The 21,141-nt window shown below is 51.1% G+C and overlaps 1 protein-coding gene across 1 annotated transcript in view; it reads left to right on the top strand.

Moving 5' to 3' along the window:
- The window catches only part of SLC38A3 (solute carrier family 38 member 3), a 37,882-nt gene extending 17,424 nt beyond the window's left edge, over positions 1 to 20,458 (top strand). Inside the window, exons 2-16 of the mRNA XM_044677142.1 lie at positions 4,773 to 4,964; positions 5,110 to 5,191; positions 5,583 to 5,698; positions 10,262 to 10,335; positions 10,544 to 10,636; positions 11,120 to 11,201; positions 12,896 to 12,978; positions 13,137 to 13,195; positions 13,519 to 13,692; positions 13,899 to 13,978; positions 15,223 to 15,323; positions 15,612 to 15,736; positions 16,595 to 16,739; positions 17,623 to 17,726; positions 17,976 to 20,458. Coding sequence (XP_044533077.1) covers positions 4,855 to 4,964; positions 5,110 to 5,191; positions 5,583 to 5,698; positions 10,262 to 10,335; positions 10,544 to 10,636; positions 11,120 to 11,201; positions 12,896 to 12,978; positions 13,137 to 13,195; positions 13,519 to 13,692; positions 13,899 to 13,978; positions 15,223 to 15,323; positions 15,612 to 15,736; positions 16,595 to 16,739; positions 17,623 to 17,726; positions 17,976 to 18,080 — 1,533 coding nt within the window. The 5' untranslated portion in view covers positions 4,773 to 4,854 and the 3' untranslated portion in view covers positions 18,081 to 20,458. The remainder of the gene's footprint in view (positions 1 to 4,772; positions 4,965 to 5,109; positions 5,192 to 5,582; positions 5,699 to 10,261; positions 10,336 to 10,543; positions 10,637 to 11,119; positions 11,202 to 12,895; positions 12,979 to 13,136; positions 13,196 to 13,518; positions 13,693 to 13,898; positions 13,979 to 15,222; positions 15,324 to 15,611; positions 15,737 to 16,594; positions 16,740 to 17,622; positions 17,727 to 17,975) is intronic.
- The last annotated feature ends 683 nt before the right edge of the window (positions 20,459 to 21,141 follow it).

Genomic DNA, 21,141 nt, shown 5'->3' with positions numbered 1-21,141 from the left:
ACAGGAGAGAGGGAAAGGGAGAGAGACTGAGATAGAGAGGGAAGATAGAGAGAGGGAGAGACAGAAAGAGAGGGGGAAGAGAGAGAGAGGGAGGGAGGGGAATGACAGAGAGGGAGAGGGAGAGAGCCCCAGGGGATCATATGGTTTGATGGAGGTGAGTAGAGGGGTTCAGGGGCTTGGTGTGGTGGGCTAAAAGCACAGTTTCCAGCTCTGGGCGGCCTTAGGCAGGGAATGTGCCTTTGGGGGATGGTGCTCAAGATTCTTCTCCCTTCTCTGGGCTTTGGCCTCTCTAGAGCCAGTGACCTGCTGACCCCACAGCACAGTCAGGAGCCCGCAATGAATGTGCTAAGACTAGGTATTAGGGTAGAGAAGTAGCAGCTTTGTTTGGAGCCCAGATCAGCACGGCCTGGGGACCTGTCCCAGCCTGCCCAGGCCTGGGGGACAAAGGACTCAGGAGCCCTGGTGGGGCCTGGATTCTTCTCTCTCAGAAACCCAAGGAATGCCAGGGGCTTAGGAACTCCTCAGCCAAGGGCGCCCTTCAGGGAATCCAGGCTATGGACAGAGCCCAGGCCTGGTCTGGCATGAGCTGGTGCAAGAGATGGGAAGGAGAGAGTTTGAATGTGAGATGTGGTTCCTGCCCTTTAAGAGCCCTCATTCCAAGGGGAGACAGTGTGGTGTGAGGGGGAGACACAGCCCCTGCCCTCCTCAGAGGTCCCCAAGTCTCAGGGGAGAGACAGCGCTTCCATCCTGCCTCCCTGGCTCCCCTGTCTGGCTTGGGGAGGGCCCTCTACCAGGCGATTCTGAGAACCGTTACCCAGCCATTTCCAAAGGAATTCAGATAAACCCAGAACCAACAAAGGTAAGAGGGGATAAGAGTGAGGCGATAAAGCTAACCTCAGAAAGGTTTATTCTAGAAAGGCTTCCCAGGAAGGAGGTAGATTCCTGGTCAGATTTTTTTTTTTTTTAACTCTTACTTTCCGTCTTAGACCCAAGGCAGAAGAGCAGTAAGGGCTAGGCTGTTGGGGTTAAGTTACCTCTTCAGGGTCACACAGCTAGGAAGTGTCTGAGGTCACATTTGAATCCAGAACCTCTTTCCTCTAGGCCTGGCCCTCTAGCTGCTTAGCCACCTCACTGCCCCCCTCACCCCTACACAGGGTCAGATTTTGAAGGGACCTACACATATGGATCCTAGGAGCACCTTCCAGGTAGGAGAGTAGCCAATAGGAAAGCAAAGAAAGAAATACTCCTCATCAGCTGACCAGTCGTTTGTCACCTCCCTGCTGGCAGACGTGGCCTCCAACGTTCTCCAGCTGAACCCCAAGAACCCCCACAAGCCTCTGAGCTGAGCCTTCTGTGACAGACTCACTGATACTGACCAGGAAGACTGACCTGGTCAGGGACCTGAGAGAGAGGTCAGAGCCTGCCCACTGTCTCCCCTAGTTGTCCCAGGGGATCTGCAATGAGCTCTCTGCCCTCTGTGGTCTAGAAGGGCTGATAGAGGAGCCTCGAAGCCCCTGCTGCTCCCCCATCACAGCAGACTGGGCAGGGAGAAAAGTCAGGGACCCAGGAAAAGGGGGATATACCCTGAGGTGGTGGGTGGTAGACCAACATGTTCTTTGAGCCTCATCATGGGCCTGAGGGAAAAAATGAACCTCAGGGTCGAGCTCAAGTCTTGACTGACTGCCTGGACAGACCAGCCCTCTTTTCCCTCCCCTTAGAGGCAGCGAAGGGCACCCACTCGAAATTGGGAAGATTTGGCTCCCAAATCTCAGCTCTGATGTTTATGAGGTGTGTGACAAACAGGCAAATGGATTTGACTTCTCTGGGCCTCGGTTTCCCTATTTGAAGCATAGGGATAGCATGTTATAAACATTGGAGCACTACAGAAGTGGAAGCTCTTATTATTTTGGCTTGGGGCTGGGACCTACGTGTTCTAGAACTCTGACATTTGAGATAGTGTTGGGCTCTTTGGGAGTCCCAGAGAGGAATAGGAGTATTTAGTGAGGAATCAGAGTCGCTAGAACCCAGGATCCATGCCTTCGGATGCCAAGGGAAGCTCAGAGGGACATCGAGGCTGCGTCCTAGCCTGGGGACATTGGCAGAGCCCACAGCACCTGGCACTGTCTGCCCCCTGGGTGACAGCCCATGGCCCTGGCCTCCCTTTGGACAGGGCTCCCTTCCTCTAGGGGCTGAGCCAGTCCAGGAAGTCCTGCTCGAGTGGCCCTCCTGGCTTGACATTGCCTGGAGGAGTGGGGAGGGGGTGGGCACTTTGCCCAGGCACCTTCTGGGCATGGTCTGGGTGGAGCCCCCTGAGGGGCCCCAGGCTGGCAATGGAAGAGGTACAGAGAGTTGTCCAGGCAATGGGGGCCAAGGGGAGGCAGCTGCCCTTCCTCTGTTCCAGCCTGCCAGGCAAAGGCTGGCACTAATGGTCAGGGAAGATGGGCACATTGCCCCCTGGGACCCTTAGGAGAAGAAAGCATGTAGGAAGCAGGGCTGTGGGAGATCTGGGGGCAAGACTCCCAGAGCTTCTGTTGGAAGAGCAGAACGAGGAGCAGAGACAGCCTTGGACGCTGGGTCCTAGCCAAGGTGGGTAGAGGTATCTCATTGCAGTGGGCAGGGTAAGATGAGGACAAATGTGTCCCTCTCGTTACCCTCTCAGGAAGAATATGAAAATATTAGCCTCATGGGATTTATAACTGGAAGAGTCTTAGTCCAGTGTCTTCATTTGACAGATAAGGAAACTGAGGCCCAAAGAGGTTAATTGATTTGTTCAGAGTCGCACAGCCACTGAGCAAGGGAAGGATGATGGAGAAATGGATGGGGGTGAGTGGGGGACTGACCCTGTGGTGACCTTCAGGACTAAAGAATGAACCTCCTTAGAACTCGGATTTGACCAGGACTCCCTCAGCCCACAGAGCCCCCTGTTTGTGACTGCCATTCATCCCCCATGAAATCAGGAAAGGAACTAGACATCCAAGCTCTCTGCCACCCTCCCTGCCAAGGCAGAGACACCCCCTTCACAGAGGGAGCAGAGGAGCCCAGAGAGGGGGATGGGGCTGGAGGCTAGGCCTGCCCAAGCTGCCAGCCCCAACTCTTGCCAGCCCAGGGACAGTTTCCCAGAGCCCAGCTACTGATGTACAGAGGGCCCATTGTTCTTGCTGCCAGTACAGCCCGGCTCCGGGTGCCCTCCCCAACTGCCTGCGGGGCCTTTCTTGGCAGAACCTCATTCTCTCCTGGTCACTCTCACCTCCCACTCTCCTCAGACCCAGGCTACAGCAGGTACCAAAGCGATCCTATGCCAACTCCTGGCTAGGAGCATCTTCTTAGGTGGATCTCTCCCAGCTCCATCATTCAAGTAATTAATGAAGCAAGCATTTATTAAACCCCTACTATGTACAAGGAGTTTCCCTGGGACCCTTTGCCAATCCAGCCCCTACTGAGGGTGGAATTCATCCCGGAAGATCTTTCCCCTCAGGTCTCTGTAGCTTGTACCCTGTGCCCCACAGGGATCCCTAGAATTTTGCTCCTAGCACTCAGGTGTTTGGCCATCCAGATCCTAACAGGCTACAGCCCCCGCCCGCAGCACCCAAGCCACAGTATCTCAGAACTGGAGGGGACCTCAGAGGGCATCTGGCCCAAGGTATAGCTGCACCATCCCAGACCTCTGGCAAGGGGGAGCCCTCTGGCTCCCAGACAGTCCATTCCACAATGAGACACCTGTGGCTGATAGCAAGCGATCCCCGATATCCGCTAGGAATGGCCACCCCGCCATTTTCCATCCATTGTCCCTAGTTCTGTCTTAGAGTTCCAATGGGAACAAATCTAATTCCAGTCCCAGGGATGTGAGGGACAGTCACGATAAATGTTTCTTAAATGATTGGCTAGTGAAGGGAGCAAAGCCACAGTCAAGGATTTGGCGGGGGCTTGGGGGGTGGGAAGGAGACCCTCAGGCCAGGGCCTCTGGGAATGGAGGTCTCTAATCATCCCTGGACCATTCTCTCAGATAGTGTCAGAGTGGATGCCACAATAGGGGTTGGGGTGACATTATTGGGGGACTGGAGTTGGGGAGAATAGGGTAAAAGGCTATTCACTACAGTTAGATCTCACCTTATGGTCATCCCCAGGACAGACATTTCTTCTCTCTTTCCAGCCTTAGAGGGAACAAGAGGGTCAGCTGGAATTGTGATTATAAAAGGAAGACTAACAAAGCTAGTTGTGAGGTAGCAGCAAGAATACTATATTTAAGGGTAAGCTAGGTAGCTCAGTAGATAGAGAGTCAGACCTGGTGTTGGGAGGTCCTGGGTTCAAGTATGACCTCAGACACTTCCTAAGCCGTGTGACTCTGGGCAAGTCACTTAACCCCTGTTGCCTCACCCTTACCACTCTTCAGCATTGGAACTGATATGTAGTATTGATTCTAAGACAGGAGGTAAAGGCTTTTAAAAACAAGACTGTATTTGGATATAGAAGCCCTTGGCTACAATTCTGAGTTTGTCATTTTACTGCCCGTTTGACTTTGGGTAAGTCATTTTCCATCCTGGGAATTCAGTTTTCTCTGTTAAAAAAAAAAAAAAGGAAGAAAGAGTTAGACCAGACAGATGACCTCTAAGGTCCCTTGCAGCTTGCAAATAGGGATTGTTTCATTCTTTGCACTTGTGTTCCCAGTGTCTAGCATAGTGCCTGGCACATAGTAGGTGCTTAATAAATGTTTATTGAATGGAACTGAGTTGATGGTCCTTGGATTCTCCTTATGATCTCCCTTTTCCCTTTAGAGGTTTTACCTGTCTCGAAGGCACACAATCAAGACCAAAGGTTCTCAATCCCCTGCTGCCTGCATCTGTGCCCAATCCAGCCATGAACCCCCCGGAGGTCCCTGCACAAACAGAGATGGTGGAACTGGTGCCCAATGGCAAACATGTAGAAGGACTGTGCCCTGTGGCTTTACCCACTGTAGGAGTTGAAAGGTGAGTCTGTTTTAAAGGGGATGGTGGGGAGATGAGACAAGGAATGAGATGCCAGAGAGGCATCCCCCTCTCTAGCTGGACTTGGCACTCTGCTTGCCTCAGAGAGGGGATGAATGGGAGCCACTGTTCCTCCTTATGTCCACAGGTGTGAGGTTGGAAGACCCAGCCATGGGGAAGCAGAAGGATTCCTGCCCCAAAATGCCAGCAAAGAGACACACTTCACAGATGTGAGCCCGGGATGGGATGGACTGAAGATAAGAGGATTTGGGGGCTAGGGATAGAGATTCTGGGGGGCCTTGGCCCAAGGATGGACGGATGGGAAATTGCCAGAGATGGGAAATAGACCAGAGATGTCAGAGATGGGAGGTGAGGTGTCGGCACCCCATGACAGACTCATGGAAGATAGATAGATTCTGACAGGGGCAGGAGCAGGGATTACAGATGAGGGATCCAGAAGGCTGGTGGGCTTCAGAGAAAGTGAAGGCTTAAAGGGGTGATCTCAGGATATTGAGTAGAGCTAGAAATGGAGAATGGAACATTGGTGCAGGAGTTGTCATCTGGGGATTGGGGACAAAGAACTCCTAATTCCTCCTCCTTTATCCTCCCCTGTTTCTGCAGTTTGAAGGGAAGACTTCATTCGGGATGTCTGTGTTTAACCTGAGCAATGCCATCATGGGCAGTGGCATCCTGGGGCTGGCGTATGCCATGGCCAACACTGGCATTCTGCTCTTCTTGTGAGTGTCTCACACCATCCCCCAAATGGTCCCTTCCCTCAGATCTCTCCCCAAGATTTCACAGGCTTCTCTGCTGGCCTGGCCTGACCCGAGTTTCTGGGACCCCTGACTGGGGCAGCGTCTGGGCAGTCTGCCTGAACTAAGGGCGAGGGAGGGAGGGGATGCCAGCCAAGGGATGGGAGCAAAGGGTGGCACTGAGATTTCTGACTGAGGAGAGAATCATCCAAAGTTAACACAAACGACAGCTCCAGTCCTAGCCTCAGCCCCACCCCTAAGGGCAGCTCCAGCCACTGCCCCATCCCCAGCCCCTGCCCCCGCAGCCAGACACACACACACACACACACACACACACACACACACACACACACACACACGGAGCTGNACACACACACACACACACACACACACACACACACACACACACACACACACACACACACACACACACGGAGCTGCCCTGCTCCTAGGCTGGGAGGCACAAGGGCGGGGAAAGACAGGACACTGTCTCTATGTCCATGCTGGGCTGTTTATTCCCAGAAAAGGTTTGGGATTTTTTTCTCTTTACCCTCAAATAAAAACAGACTAAAATAGAACCAGAGAAGAGAAAAACATGGGGTGATGGAAAAGCAGGCCACCTCCTGAGGCCCACAGAGTGACCTAACCTGGCTCCCAGGGCCAGGAGCATTGTGTGGGCAGGATTGTACCCAGACATCTGCATGGGGATCTTTCTCTGGGAGGATGTCTATCTGTACAGTCTGCCCCTTGGTATCCCTCTCTGTGTGGTTATGGATATGTCCTACCTAGTACATCTTCATTAGGACTCCACTAATCTGGGTTCAAATCCTGCCTTAGGACTCTGTAAGAAAGCAATTCTTCTCTCTCTGGGCCAGTAAGATAAAGATCAGGGGTTCTTAACCTGGGATTTGTGAACTTTAAAAAAATTAACTCTTATTTTCTATCTTAGTAACAACTCTACAACAGAAAGGCAAAAGCTGGGACAAACAGGGTTAAGAGACTTGCCCAAGGTCATACATCTAAGAAGTGTCTGAGACCAGATTAGAATTCAGGATCTTTTGTTTTGAGGCCTGGTGCTCTACTCATTGTACCACCTAGCTGCCCCTTGAACTTTTTTTTTTTTAAAACATTTTGAAAACTTTTTAAAAATCAATTAATTAATTTATTTTTTACCAATTACATGTAATAAATTTCCACATAAGTTTTCCCAAGTTATATGATCCAGATTTCTCCCTTCCTCCTTCCTTCCCCCATCCCAGAGTTGGCAAGCAATTTGGTCTGGGTTATACATTGACAACTTTTTAATGTAGTTGGTCTTCTATGTAAGTCTCAGTCTTTTTATTTATGTGTTTAGTAGCACTGTTGTTGAGAAGGAATCTGTAAGCGTCAGCAGGCTTCTGAAGGGGTCCATGAGACAAAGAGCTTATGGACCTCTGGATCATCTCCATGGTCTCGTCTAGTTTTAATCTTAAAATCCTATAGATAGGTGACTCAGCAGGTTGAGAGCCAGAGGTCCTAGGTTCAAATGTGGTCTCAGATATTCCTGTGTGACCCTGGACAAGTCACTTAATCCCCACTGCCTAGCCCTTATTGCTCTTCTGCCTTGGAACCAATACACAGTATTGATTCTAAGGTGGAAGATAAGGGTTAAAAAAAAATAAAGATCCAATGTGTGTGCGTGTGTTTGCAGATAGAGATGTATGCACACGTGTGTACCACGCCTCCAACTAAGGACATGTCCTCATGTCAACTTCCTGGGCTCCCTAGCAGGGACAGGCTCACCCTACCTAGGGATTGCTGGCTGGGTATCTGGGCAAAGACTCCATGGGGGAGTCTCTCAAGGAACGAGTACGATACTCTTTGCTCAGAGCCCCTTCCCAGATGGTAAGGGAGAGGGCTCCATTCCTTGGGGTCAGGAAAAACTAAAGGGCTCCAGCATGTAGGTAAAAGTTAGCCCCTGGTTCCTTCCTTGTTGCCTATGTTACCTTGCTTGCACACCTCCAAATGACCCTGGCTCAGTTCTCTCTAGGCCCCCTGCCTCAGTTTCCCTCCCCCTACCCCATACACTGGACTAAGCAGATCCATTGGGAGCACATTCCTCCATCTCTCTAATTCCCCAAAACAAAGTAAAGAAGGAGATAACTAGAGCTTTCCTGAGCACCAAGGAGTGGGCCTGAACCCCACATCTCCCCAGACTCTCCAATACAAGGGGAAAGAGGGATAGATGGGATTTAGGGCTTGGACAATCTATCTGTCAAGACTGAGAAGGGGGGAGCCTGACATGCTAGATCCAAATTCTCCAAACCCTTTAGCAGACTAGGATGTTACTGATATCTTCGAAGAATTCCAGCATCCTAGAATAGGAAGGGCTCTTGGAAGATGGAGGACAGAATTTTGGCCAAAAGGGCCCTTAGAATTGTAGAATCTAAACACTAGAAGGACCACAGAGACTGGCCAAGGCCAACTCCTGACCAGGACACTTCGATATCCTCTTCAACAAATGGTCACATGGCTTTTGCTTTGGAGCTTCCAATAAGGGGATGGTCCATTACCTCCCAAGGCAGTCCACTACACTTTTTTAAAAAATCCTTACCTTCTGTCTTAGTATCAGTTCTAAGACAGAAAAGCAGCAAGAGCTGAGCATCTCCAGACCTGACTCTCTTTCCACTGAGCCACCTAGCTGCCTGGCCCCCATTGCACTTTTGGAAAGCTCTACCTAGGAGCAGATACTTTTTTCCATCAAACCTGGATTTGCCTTTTTCCACCTTTTACCCATCGTTCCAAATTCTGGCCTCTGACCCCAAGAAGAGTAAATTTAATCCTTCTTCCACATACCAGCCCTTCAAAAATGAAAGACAGCTATCATGACTGGCTAAGCAACCCTAGTTCAGGTACTCGAATGCCACATTAGGCAGTCCAGTGGATAAAGCTCTGTCCCTAGAGTCAGGAAGACCTCGGGTAAAATCTGATCTCAGACACTTAGGAGCTGTGTGACCCTGGGCAAGTCATTTAACTTTTATTTACCTCAGCTTCCTTAGCTATAAATTGGGGATAATAATAGCTCCTACTTCCCAGGGTTGCTATGAGGATCACATGCGGTAGTATTTGTAAAATGTTTTAGGACAGAGCCTGAGTCATAGTGGTCCCTTAATAAATCCTTCTTTCTTTCCTTCCAATCTTTTCAGTTCCCCAGTTCAGGTACTGAAAACAGAGCCCAGGACAGTGAGCTTAGCTCAGATTGAATACAGCTTCTCTGTGAGGTCTAGGGTAGATGTTAGCCTTGGAGCCTCAGAACCCCTGAATGTCTGGTCTAGACCAGGGCTGAAGAACCCAAACACAGAATGTTAGAGCCAGGGAGACCTCAGAAGTCATTCAGGTTAATCTTCTTAGTTCCTGATAGGGAGACTGAGGTTCAAAGAGAGAAAGAGTCTTGGAAAGGGCATCGAATGTAGAACCTGTGTTCATTAGCTGAGCCATGCTACGCCTACCACCTCCTCTTTTGTAAAGCCTACATTCCTCATCTGTAAAAGAGGAATAAATAACACTGTTGAAGTTCTTGCCTTGTAGAGTGGTTGGGAGGAATCCATTTTTATAGCCTGAAAAGGGCTATAGAGACACAAATGATGATGATGATGGTTTTTGGTCCAGATGTGATTTCATCAATGTGAGGAACCCCAATGGGGAAATTCCCTTTGCTGATGCAGACCAGCAATCGGTCCATCATTTATGATCGTAGAGAGCTTTCTGGGGGCACTGAGAGGTCCTGTGGCTTGCCCCAGGGTCTCATGGAAAGTATATGTCAGAAGCAAGACTGAAATCCTAAACTGGTCCTCTAGCCACTGGGCCACACTTCCTTTTTGAGATACTCTTGTCATCATCATCCTTGGTCAGACGTGGAAGACGCCGAGGTCATCCGCTGCATCCTGGGTCATCGCCAGTCATCCTGGCCTTTGTCTTCCCATTGGACTTTGATGACTTCTGGAAGAGAGAGTGAGGTGGACGATTTTGTGCCCCTTTGACTCATTTAAATACGAGTCGTGAGAAAGTCAAGATGTTACCTTGGGATGTCATTGGTCCTTTTTGAAATGAAGGATGAAGAACATTCTCCTCACCATCATCTAAGGTTGCACGGGAAGTTAGAGGCAGAACTAGGGTTAAGATTTAGTTCTCCTGATTTCCAGTCCAGGGGGGATTTCTTTGTTTTTCTCTTTAGAAACAGCTGGATGGTACAATGAACTTGGACTCAGGAAAACATGAGTTCAAATGTAGCATCAGACACTTGTGACCTTTGGGCAAGTCACTAAACTTTTGTCTTTCTCAGTTTCCTCATCTGTAAAATAGGAATAATAATAATAACAACAACAACAATAACAATAATAATAATAGTGCCTATTTCCCGGTATCAGTGTGAAAATCAAATCAGAAATGCTTTGCAAACCTGAAAGTGCTATTAAAATACTGTTTCTGATTCTCGTTCTGCTTTCCCATCCTGATGCTGCCCATGCCTGGGCTCATTTCTCCTCCACTAATATCCCTTCTCTTCCCCAGATTCCTCCTCACCTGTGTGGCCCTGCTGTCCAGCTATTCCATCCACTTGCTGCTCAAGTCTTCAGGGATTGTAGGTAAGAGAAAGATTTACTTTAGAAGGCAAATCTCTTCTACCTCCAAAAAGCCTTCCTAGATCTACCATCGACCGTGGATGCCTCTGCCCTGAAAGGGGGAAGGCCTCACCTCCACACTTCAGGTGCCAGCCCTTGTACAAGGTTGGAGGGGACAGACCTTCTCACTGTTCCTGATGTCCTGCCTGAGGCTATTTCCCACATCCCCCAGGTATCCGAGCCTACGAGCAGCTGGGCTTTCGGGCCTTTGGAACACCAGGGAAGCTGATGGCAGCGATAGCTATCACCCTACAGAACATTGGAGGTGAGGGAATGGGTGCCACCCCCTCTTCCTAGCTTCACTCGCACCCTCTAGGCAAATTATTTCATCTCCCTGTGTGGTATTTTCCCAAGGGGGGCCCATGGAACAGAGAATAGCCCGTCCCCAAGTCCTGGGAATTTGGGCAAGTTGCCTTTGAACCTCAGTTTTACCACCTGTAAAATGGAGGGGTTGGATTAGAGAATCTCTGAAGTTCTGTCTCACTCTGGTCCCTTTGATCCCTCTTGCCTGGCACCTGTGATCCCCAACAAGACTGGGGCTGGGGCTCACTTAGGGTTGCCCACAAGCATCCTATTCATTCCTGGTAGTGAAGACAGAGGTTCTGTGTCAAACCCAATGATGGCCAAGCCTGGGCTCATTTCTCCCCCAACTATGAGCCATTGGGAAAGGAATGGAGAACATGGGTTGGGAATGGCTGATGCTTCTCTCGCCCTATCCTCCAACTGCTCCATCTACCTCTTTCCCTAGCCATGTCCAGTTACCTGTACATCGTGAAGTCAGAAGTGCCCCTGGTCATCCAGACTTTCCTCAACCTACCTGAGAAAACCTCGTAAGAATCATCCCTCTCCCTAGCCTGAGAATCAGGCCCTGGGGGAGGGACAGCCGGGTGTAAGAAGGGGTGCGAGAGGGGCAGGGGATGCCTAGGGGTTCTGAGAGTGAGTGGAGAAGGGAGAAAGAGGGGCTGGGAATCGTCCTGCCCCGTAGGAGGGAGGAGGCGGTACTGGGGAGAAGAGATGACCTTGTCCTGAGTTGGAGAGGGACAAGAACTAGGGGGTCTGGCCCCGGCTGACATTCCACCTAAACCCAGAAGGGGAGAGGGCTGCAGGGTTGAGGGAGGTATTAGATTCTCATTTCCCTCTAAGGGAAGGAGGAAGGGGTGGGGATATGACATCCCAGGCCAGACTGTTTCCAGGCCAGGACCTCCCCTTGGTTTGCTCTGCTCATTTGCTCCTAGTCTCACACCCCTGGGCCCGGGGCCACGAGCCAGGAATTCCCCACTCCTCCCCCTCCCTAAGACCAGGCTGCTTGCAGGGCCAGGTGCCATGCACAGTTTAGTCCTGGGGCTAGTTATTAATACTTCGGATGGTCTCTCTCTGCCCTTTTCTCTCCTCTGCCCTCTCTCCCTTGTATTTCTCCTCTCCTTCTCCTATTTCCCACCCTGCTCTTCTTCACTGTGCCCCCATACTCCCTGGGCCCAACTTTGGGAAGGAGTAGCCAGAGTCTCCTCTAGACCTTCAGCTCTTTTTCACCTTCCTAGCCTGTCTTTGGGGTGGGGGTGGGGGGTAATTCATGTTAAAGGGAGGGAGCCAGATGAGCAGGTCAAGCCAACACTGAGGCAAAAAAATGACTCGATTTAGCCTTTTTAACTCTCCTTACTGATTTTGTGATCTTGTAAGGGCCCTTTCCTCTCGTGGCCTCAGTTTCCCCGTATGAACAATGAGGGATGCTGAAGGGCAAGCTATCTCACGGAGGCTCTTTCTAGCTCTTGTGTTCTATGATCTAAGAATCCCAGGGTTCCCAGAGCTCCTGCTTTGGGCCCAGGGATAGACGTCTCCATTCCTTATTCCCTTTGCTGCAAGAGGCTAGCAGGGGAGGGGGGATGTAGTGAGGTTTGTGGGAGCTGAGCCTAATAGCAACCTCCTGGGGTTGGGGGGAGGCGAGGTGGGGAGGAGGAGGAGGGCTGCTGCTAGTCCAAGAAAGGGTGAGGTCAGGGAGAGGGTTTAGCTCTTAAGCTCCTGCTATTTTTAACTCAAGGCCTCTGGGGTTAAACCCCCCATAGCCCAGATTACACCCAATAATGCAGGTCCTACATCCCTGCCCTGGTCCTGCCCTCCCAAGGAACTTCCCGCTGGACCATGGAGGGGTCTGTTCCCTTCTAGACCCGGCCACCAAGGGCCTGAGAGCCAGAGCTTGCCCTGGGTAGGGGGAGAATTGGGGGAACAAATAACTAGATTGGGATCAGAACTCTCCATGTCAGGTCATCTGAACATTCCTGTAGCTCTTTTGACCTCTCCCTCCCCACGTCCTGCAAAGGGGCTCATTCTGGGGCCCAATGAGGGAGGCTGAATCCAGGCTGCAGATTGAGGGGGCCAGGGCTCCTGGGATGGGAAGCAAGGGCTCCCAGAAGACAGGACCATATCTCCCCTCCACACCAGGCATCCCTGAAGTTAGGGGCCACGTAGCCTCTTGAGAGGCAGTTTTGACACCTTCTGTTCTATGCCCTCTCCTCCCCCTTCCCTCCAGGGATTGGTACATGAACGGGAACTACCTGGTAATCCTGGTCTCAGTCACCATCATCCTTCCCTTGGCTTTGATGAGGCAGCTGGGTAAGAGGAGGGGCCAGGGCTGGGACACAGGGGGTTGTGCTGGGTGCAGGGGCTGGGTGGGGAAGCGAGTGGTCCTGGTGCCCTAGGGGAGTGCGATGGGGATGGGGTGAGGACGGGGGACAGGCCTTCCGTTCTCACCCTCCCATCTCTACCCTTAGGATACTTGGGCTATTCCAGTGGCTTTTCTCTCAGCTGCATGGTGTTCTTCTTGATTGCAGTGAGTGAGGCCCCCTGCCCCTAGCCCTGCACCCAACTCTGAGTTGGAAAAATGGCCCCTATCTTCAGGGATCCCTGGTGTGAGGGGGGACACATGGTCCTAACCTTTGGGAACCTCCAATGTCAGGGGAGAAATGACTGTCCAGTTATTTCTGGGGAAGAACAAGAAGCTAGATCACAATGGGTGAATTCTGAGCACTTAGGACCAGATGTTATGCCTGCTGGGCATAATGTGGGCCTCCATATAGCTCCCTCATTGACCATGAGCACAGGGGGGCTGATGGTGCCTCTGTTGGGCATTCAGGAGCATCCTTACTCTCCCAGGTCATCTACAAGAAATTCCAGATCTCATGCCCATTGCCCACATTCTCTGCCAATGTGACGGGCAATACCAGCCACGTGCAAATCATCATGAAGGATTCCTCGGGTGGGGACCCCCTCATCCAGGCCTCTAACACTGACAGCTGCACCCCCAGCTACTTCACCCTCAATACTCAGGTGTGCTGGGGTCAGGTGGGGCCAGCTGGGTGGGTGCTGGCTTTCAAGGTGGGGAGGGGAAGGGCCTCAGAACATTGAGGTTCCTCCTCTCTAAGGATCAGCCCTTTGTATTATGCTCTTGGGTACTGCTCTGGCTGGGGGTCCCTCAGGGCATATGGGGTAGGTCCTTGCCACCCAGGGCCAACAGCACCTCATATTCTCCACAGACAGCATACACCATCCCCATCATGGCCTTCGCCTTTGTCTGCCACCCAGAGGTGCTGCCCATCTACACAGAACTCAGGGAGTGAGTATGATCAGGGTGAAATGGGAAGGCCCTTGGATTTTAGGTCAGAAGACCTAGATTCAAGTCCTGGTTCTGTTATTAACTATGTGACCCTGGGCAAGTCACTTAAATCTTAACAGGTTCCAATTTCCTCATCTGTAAAATGACTTCTGAGTTACTAGTTCTAAATTTGTGACTCTGTAACACCACCTAAGAAGGAATGCAAATAACCCTGCTCTAAGAATTAAGAGAGTTCAATTTGCATCTACACTCTTACAATTAGCTGTAAGACCTTGAGCAAATAATTTCCCCTCCTCTGGGTCTCAGTTTCCTAATTTGTAAAAACTGTAATTCCATGATGCTACTTGAAAAGGCAGTAGGATATAATGGAGAAAGCCCTGCTCTGAGAATTAGGACAGCTAGATTCGAGTCCAGTTCTTTGCCTAGTTGTGAGAAGGACAAACTTATTTTGTATCTCTGGGCCTCAGTTTCCCCATTTATAAATGGAGGGGGTTGGGGCAGATGAACTGTTAAGGATCCTTTCAGCTTGGACCCTTTATGTCCCATATTCTGAGAGTCCTTATGGCTCTGATCAATGAAGAAATATTGTATACCAGAAACTGATTTTTGAGTCAAAAAGATCTGAGTTCAGGGCAGCTAAGTGGCACAGTGGATAGAGGGCCAGACCTGGAATCTAGGGGACCTGGATTCAAATTTGGCCTCAGACACTGCCTAGCTGTGTGATCCTGGGCAAATCATTTAACCTCAATTGCCTAGCCCTTGCCACTCTTCTGTCTTAGAACTGATATTAAGTCAGAAGGTAAGGGTTTAAAAAAATTTTAAAAAGGGGGCTGAGTTCAAAACCTTCCTCTAGTCTTTGCTAGCCATGTGAACGGAGTCAAGTCACTTAGGCTCTCTGAAACGGTTTCTTCCTCCAAACAATGATTTTCCCTGCAAAAAGTGATAACATTGTCTGTGATAGCTTCCTCCCAAAGTTGTTAAATGAGTCAGCATATGTAAAGCATAAATCCGAGAGTAGGATGTATCTATGTTGATTCTAAGGGCCTGCCCAGTACTGATATTTTATGACTACATGACTTTTGTCTCTTGCTTAATGTTGCTTCTTCCTTGCCACCCCCTCCCCAACTCCAGCCTCCAAGAATAGACTTCTTTCCCTGGGCATTGTCTCTCTGCGGAGAGGGGAGAGCAATCTCTGGTGTGAGATGGGTCCCCTCCAACTTGACCCAAACCTTGCTTCCCTACAGCCCCTCAAAGCAGAAGATGCAACACATATCCAACTTGTCCATTGCTGTCATGTATGTGATGTATTTCATGGCTGCCCTCTTTGGCTACCTCACCTTCTATGGTACGAGAAAAGTAGGCATAGACATCAGCTTAGAATGTGGGTCCCCATGGGCCGGGAGAAAAGGAAATAAGGGGCCAGGGGCTATCCTCCCCAAACCTAGGTGAGTCTGGGAGGCTGGACGTCAGAGGCTGCACCCCCTAGACCTGGGTGGGTCTGGGAGGCTATGGGTTGATGCTATTTTCTTCCAGACTCAGGTGGAATCGGGAGGTGGGAATCCATGGATCAGGGGATGTGTCCTCTGACTGGGTTGGGCGTATGAGACTGTGTGTCAGGAGCTATGTCCCACAGATCGGGTGGAGTCGGAGCTCTTGCACACTTACAACAAAGTGGACCCCTTTGATGTCCTGATCCTGTGTGTCCGTGTGGCTGTGCTCACTGCTGTCACTCTCACTGTCCCTATTGTCCTTTTCCCGGTGAGTTGGCCCCAGTCCATCAGGGACAGCTCAGGGTCATAGATCATAAGATCGTAACTTGGAAGATTATAGATCCAGAACTAGACAAGACTTCAGAGGTCACTTTGTCCAACCAACTCATTTTACAGCTGAGGAAACCAAGGTCCAGAGAGGTTGTAACTTGTCCAAGGACACACAGCTAATAAGAGGAAGAGCCAGGATTTGGACTCAGGACCCCTGACTCCAAATCAAGCATTCTTTACGCTCCACCATGATTTCTGACCTTTTAATGGGGTTGGGAGGAACGGGACAGGGAGAGTGAAGAAGCACCCCAGGGCCTCAGGCGAGGAATCACATATGAAGACCATAAAAACTAGCCTGGGAAGCACAGCTCTTGCTATGGGTTCTGCCCCCAGACAGTCCATATGATAAAGTAAAAAGAACACAGAACTTAGAATAAAAAAAATCTGGGTTAAAATTCTGATCCCCTACTGTGTGACTTAGAACACGTGTCTGAGCCTCAGTTTCCCCATCTGTAAATGGAAATTAAAACACTTGAACCACCTTGTTTCGTGGAATTGCTATGAGAAAAGTGCTTTGTAGACATTAAAAAGTCAGAGGAAAGGTGTGTTTACTTCTTTACTTCATCCCCCATGAGCCCGGCTAATCTAAAAAATGGGGATAATACTTGAATGACTTTTCTCAGGGGACAGTAACATCTATGCGGGAAGCCCTGGGTCAACTTCACTTCACTAGAGAATTGTGTACGCCAAGGGAGTGGAGTTATAGCTCCCCTTGTTGGGAGAGCTGGTCTCTGGGACTAGGGCTTATGGTTCGCTTGCTCTCACCCATCTATCTCCCTTTCTACCCCACCCCCAGGTCCGGAGGGCCATCCAGCAGATGCTGTTCCAGGACAAAGAGTTCAGCTGGCTCAGGCACACTCTCATTGCTGTCATCCTGTTGACCTGTATCAACCTATTAGTCATCTTTGCCCCCAACATCCTGGGCATCTTTGGGATCATTGGTGAGAATCCTAGCCTGGGCCAGCCAACTGGTCTCTGGAAGAGCAAGAGGGAGAGAAGGTCTAGGTCCCACGGAATCTCATCAACCTTTGGCACACTGATTTTCTCAGTCTAAGGGGCAGCTTATTTAATGGGTGCTACTCATCTTAGGAGCCATTAGCACCTGTTAGCTAAGTGGTACAGTGGAAAGTGGCCTGGAGCCAGGAAGTCTTATCTTTGTTGGTTCAAATCTGGCCTCACTAGCTGTGTGACTCCGGGCGGGTCACTTAACGTTGTTTGCCTCAGTTTCCTCATCTGTAAAATGAGCTGGAGAAGGAAATGATAAAACTCTCCAGTACATTTGCCAAGAAAACCCCAAATGGGGTCATGAAGACTTGGATATAACTGAAAAATGACAGAACAACAAAACAACACCACATATCAACAGTGTCTCTTTGGAAAAGCAGCTCATTATTTTTCTGTTTACTCTTCTTGTTCCCAAGGCTAACTGGTGGCTTTTTTTAAACCTTCTTTGAGGTTCTAAGAGACCCAAATAGGGCAGATTAATTTTTAAAAAAGGAAAAAAGCTGAAACATTCCACTGATAACCAAAGCATCTGCACTATCAAAATTAGAGTGGCTTGTGGGGATTGGATTTGGGGTCAGAGGACCTGGGTCAGCCTGCCGTCTCTGCCTCTGCTTCCATATCTGTGTGACCTTAGGCAAGTCACTTCACCACTTAGCTAGGTCTCCCCATCTTTAAAACAGAGGAGTTTTTTCACTAAATGATTATTTCTGGCTCTGGGTCCCATTAGCCTTCTAACTTGCATGTTCATGAACATAGGCTAGAAGATAGTTCCAGCTCCTTTTGCTATTCCCTCCTCCCACCCAATCTCTCTTCTTCTAGGTGCCACCTCTGCACCCTGCCTGATTTTCATCTTTCCAGCAATCTTCTATATCCGAATTGTGCCCAAGGACAAGGAGCCGCTGAAGTCCACCCCCAAAATATTGGTACATCACCCCAGCTCCCATGGCAGGAGCCTCCAGGGATAGTGTGGTCCTGAATCGAGTGGGGGAGGAAAGGAATCACCCCTGTGGGAGTACCTGGGCACCCACCTGCCTCTCTCCACTGGACCTTGAGGCAGAGACCCAAGCCCATGTAGACAGTGGCCAGGGGTCTAAGCTCAGAGGGGATAGGGGACACCTCTAAGACTCCCCACCCCTTCCTCGGCCATGACCCCTTCCTTTTTCTGCTTACAGGCCATATGCTTTGCAGGATTAGGTGTTCTCTTCATGACCATGAGCCTGAGTTTTATCATCATTGACTGGATCTCTGGGAATAGCAAGAGCGGTGGCAACCACTAGGACCCAGCATGGCCTGGGGTCACCCATCACCCACCCACTTGTGCCATTGCCTGCCAGGACTGCTAAGCTGCCCGGGCCCTAGGCTGGTGGGGGGGAGGAGGAAGGGAGGACATTTTTCACTCAATGTGTGTTTTGTCTTTAATTATTATTATCCCTATTGAGGATCTTTTTTTTAAAGGGGGTGGAGACCCTGCAGGGGGTAGCACTGGAGCAGCTGGTACATTGGGTTCTCTCCCTACGGGGCGTGGAGGCCACAGAGGCCGGGCCTTGGGCATCCTTCATCTTCCCTCCTGGGGTCTGGGGAGGACTGATGCCTCTTAGGATATCCTCCGATTGTCTCCACCACTGACTGCTCCCCTGGCGAGGTGGGGCTCAGCAGGGGACAACCCTATGCTCTAAGAGAGGATTAAGGAACTTTTCGGTAAGATTGGGCCAAATGCTCCTTGTGCTCCTGAGGCCCTGGATCCCCATGCCTCCTCTCTTGTCTGCCCGGCAAAGGTATCTTTATCCCCTTGGCTACCCTGCCACCGTGTCCCCCTATCCGTGTAGGGTCTAGAAACCAATTTGCAGGGGATGGGAGGGAGATGATGGGTAGTCAGAGACGTTTTCCTGACCCTGGACGCCTCTCCTCCCTGGGGCCAAGGAGAATCCTATTTGTGAAGATCGTGAAATTCAGCCCTTGGTAGATAGAACTAGGAAAAGGTCAATGGCCTCCAGCCAACCCCCTGTCCAGCCAGTTGGGAAGAAAAATGTGTTTCCATCACCTCTGGGAAGAGGCTGACTCAGAGTTCACCTGAGCCATCTAGGTACTCCTCAGTGGCGCCACCGCTAAGGGAATTACGTGGGATGGAAAAGATTTATTCCTCTCAGACAGAAAAGGGAGACTCTAGGGATGGGGAGAACTCTGGTGGGAGAAGTGCTCCCTTTAAGTAGCCAAAAGCTGGCCCCATCTCTAAGGTCTTGACCTTCCCCTTCCCTAGGAAGGCTACATCTGTGCTCTTCAGGGAGCCACGACAGCTCTCTCCTAAGGCCTGGCGGTGGGACCCGGAGACCTCTGCAAGGGCTTCCTCTGGCTCCTGCTTCCTGCTCTCATTAGTCTGTTCCTCCCACCCTATCAGTGGGGCTCTCCATTGACAGCATGGGATCTGAGAGGCAGGAGTCCCCCAACTGTTTCAGGAAAGTTGTGGCTTCTGCTATATCTCAACCCAGGCTGGGTAAACCAGGACCAAGGCAGGCTTTGTAGGCTTAAGCTCCCCTACGACTCTGGCTCTTCTGGGTCTGGACAAAAGGAACAGATGGGGTGCAGGCAGGTACCCCTAAACCAGTCACCCTGCCTCCCCGTGTTGCCAATTTCCTGCTTCTGACTGGTTGGCACCTTCTGACTGGGAGTTAGAGGAGAGGAGGGGATGGAAGCTGAAACACTGAGCTGATGGCCCGGAACGATGGTGAATCCAGGAGGAGGGGGACAGCTAAGATGAAAGGCTTTGGACCCAGGGGTCACAGATGTGACACAGACTTTTTGAGAAATGCCACCTAAGAGCATCCTTCTGTCTCTGGCCTGGGACGTCCCTGGGCTGCCTGGTATCCAAGTACTATACACCCGAGTGTGTTCCTTGGTGGTTCATTCAGGTTGGGCCACACAGCCCCAGCAGGCAAGGCAGGAGATAAGCAGAGAGAAAAGACACCTCTCCATACTGGGCTGGTCCTGGTGCCTGGGTGCAGCCACCCCAGCAGGAGCTGTGGAGTCAGGAAAATGGGAAGAGTATCAGATTCTCCCAGCCACCCCTCTCCCCTGACACACACACGCCCCATTCTGGGTCTCGTCCATCCTGGGAAGGAGAATCCCCTGGCTGCTCTTAAGCAGGGAGGTGGGAAGATGAGAGAGCTTTGGTGCCAAGCCCTTCCAAGGCATCGGAAGCAGCACGGAGAGAGGAATAGCCTTCAGGGTGGGAGCTGGCAGCCTTTGGCCGGAAGCCCCCTTCCCTCCCACCTCCCCAATCCCTGAGGGAGGGGAGTGAGTAGTGGGCTGAGGCAACGTGAGGTGCATTTCCCTTGAGCTCAGGACTAGCCTTCTGAGCCAAGTTCTGGCTCCTGAGAAACTCGGGCCATGCAGAGGCCCCCCAACAGGCGGTGGGAAACATTGGCAGGGAGTGGGAAGGAGCTCCCACACCACCACTCCCCCAGGCCCCCGGAAGGCCCGAGGCTCAGCAATCTTGGCTCCCTGCTGAGCAGGCTATGGGAGGGACCAGTGCCCTCTCTCACAGGTTGCATTTCCAGTCCTCTGTCCAAGTTAGCTCCAAGCTTGGAAACACTGAAATCCAGCCCCCACTGACACACCGCAGACCTTCTTAAGAACAATAAAAGTCAGTGAAAACTGAGGCAGAGTGAGACTTCTCTGTGGACCCTGGGCTGACACCCACTCTCAGGATGGGGGACAGAGCCAGGCATGGCAGGAAACTGGCCAGAGGTCTGAGGAGGAGCGGGGAACATCACTTCTGGGCTGATTGGTATCAAGGTCTTGTTCTTCAAAGAGGCAAGAGGCTCAACCCCGGTGGAGGGTGGCATGGGAGAGCAGTCACAGTCTACGGAGATGGGCAAAGGGACCAGGGGTCTCAGGGATGCTCGTGCCCAAGCCTCATGCATAATACCAAAAATTGAGCCTCTATGGGTAATATCTGGGCCCCCTTGACTCCCCAGCTCCCAGCCTTCAACTCCCCTGCCTGGCCTGGCCCTGGGCCACCCGCTCCCGGGGGCAGAGACAGCCCCAGGAGCTGGCACCAGGCTCTAATTAGAGCCCAGGCCCTGGGCGCCACAAAGGGACCTTGGGGCACCTGTCAGTTAGTTAAGGGGCCAGAGGAAAAGGCAACAGGAAAAATCCAGTTTAAGCCTTGTTGGGTGACTGCCAGTTGGGGAAATCCCAAAAGAAAGGCCTTCTCAGGGCCCAGATGATGGCTTTGCCCCAAGGAAGTTCTGGCAGAGAGGCCACAGGACCATCTTTGTGGGAGGGCCTTCCTGGGAGGCCAAGGCTGGCAGGCCTTTTTCTTAGCTCTGACACTCAGGT

The sequence above is a fragment of the Gracilinanus agilis genome, chromosome 1, assembly GCF_016433145.1.
Source record: "Gracilinanus agilis isolate LMUSP501 chromosome 1, AgileGrace, whole genome shotgun sequence".
Taxonomy (NCBI): domain Eukaryota; kingdom Metazoa; phylum Chordata; class Mammalia; order Didelphimorphia; family Didelphidae; genus Gracilinanus; species Gracilinanus agilis.
The sequence above is the reverse complement of the archived record's forward strand: the minus strand, read 5'-3'. Positions and strand labels throughout refer to the sequence as shown.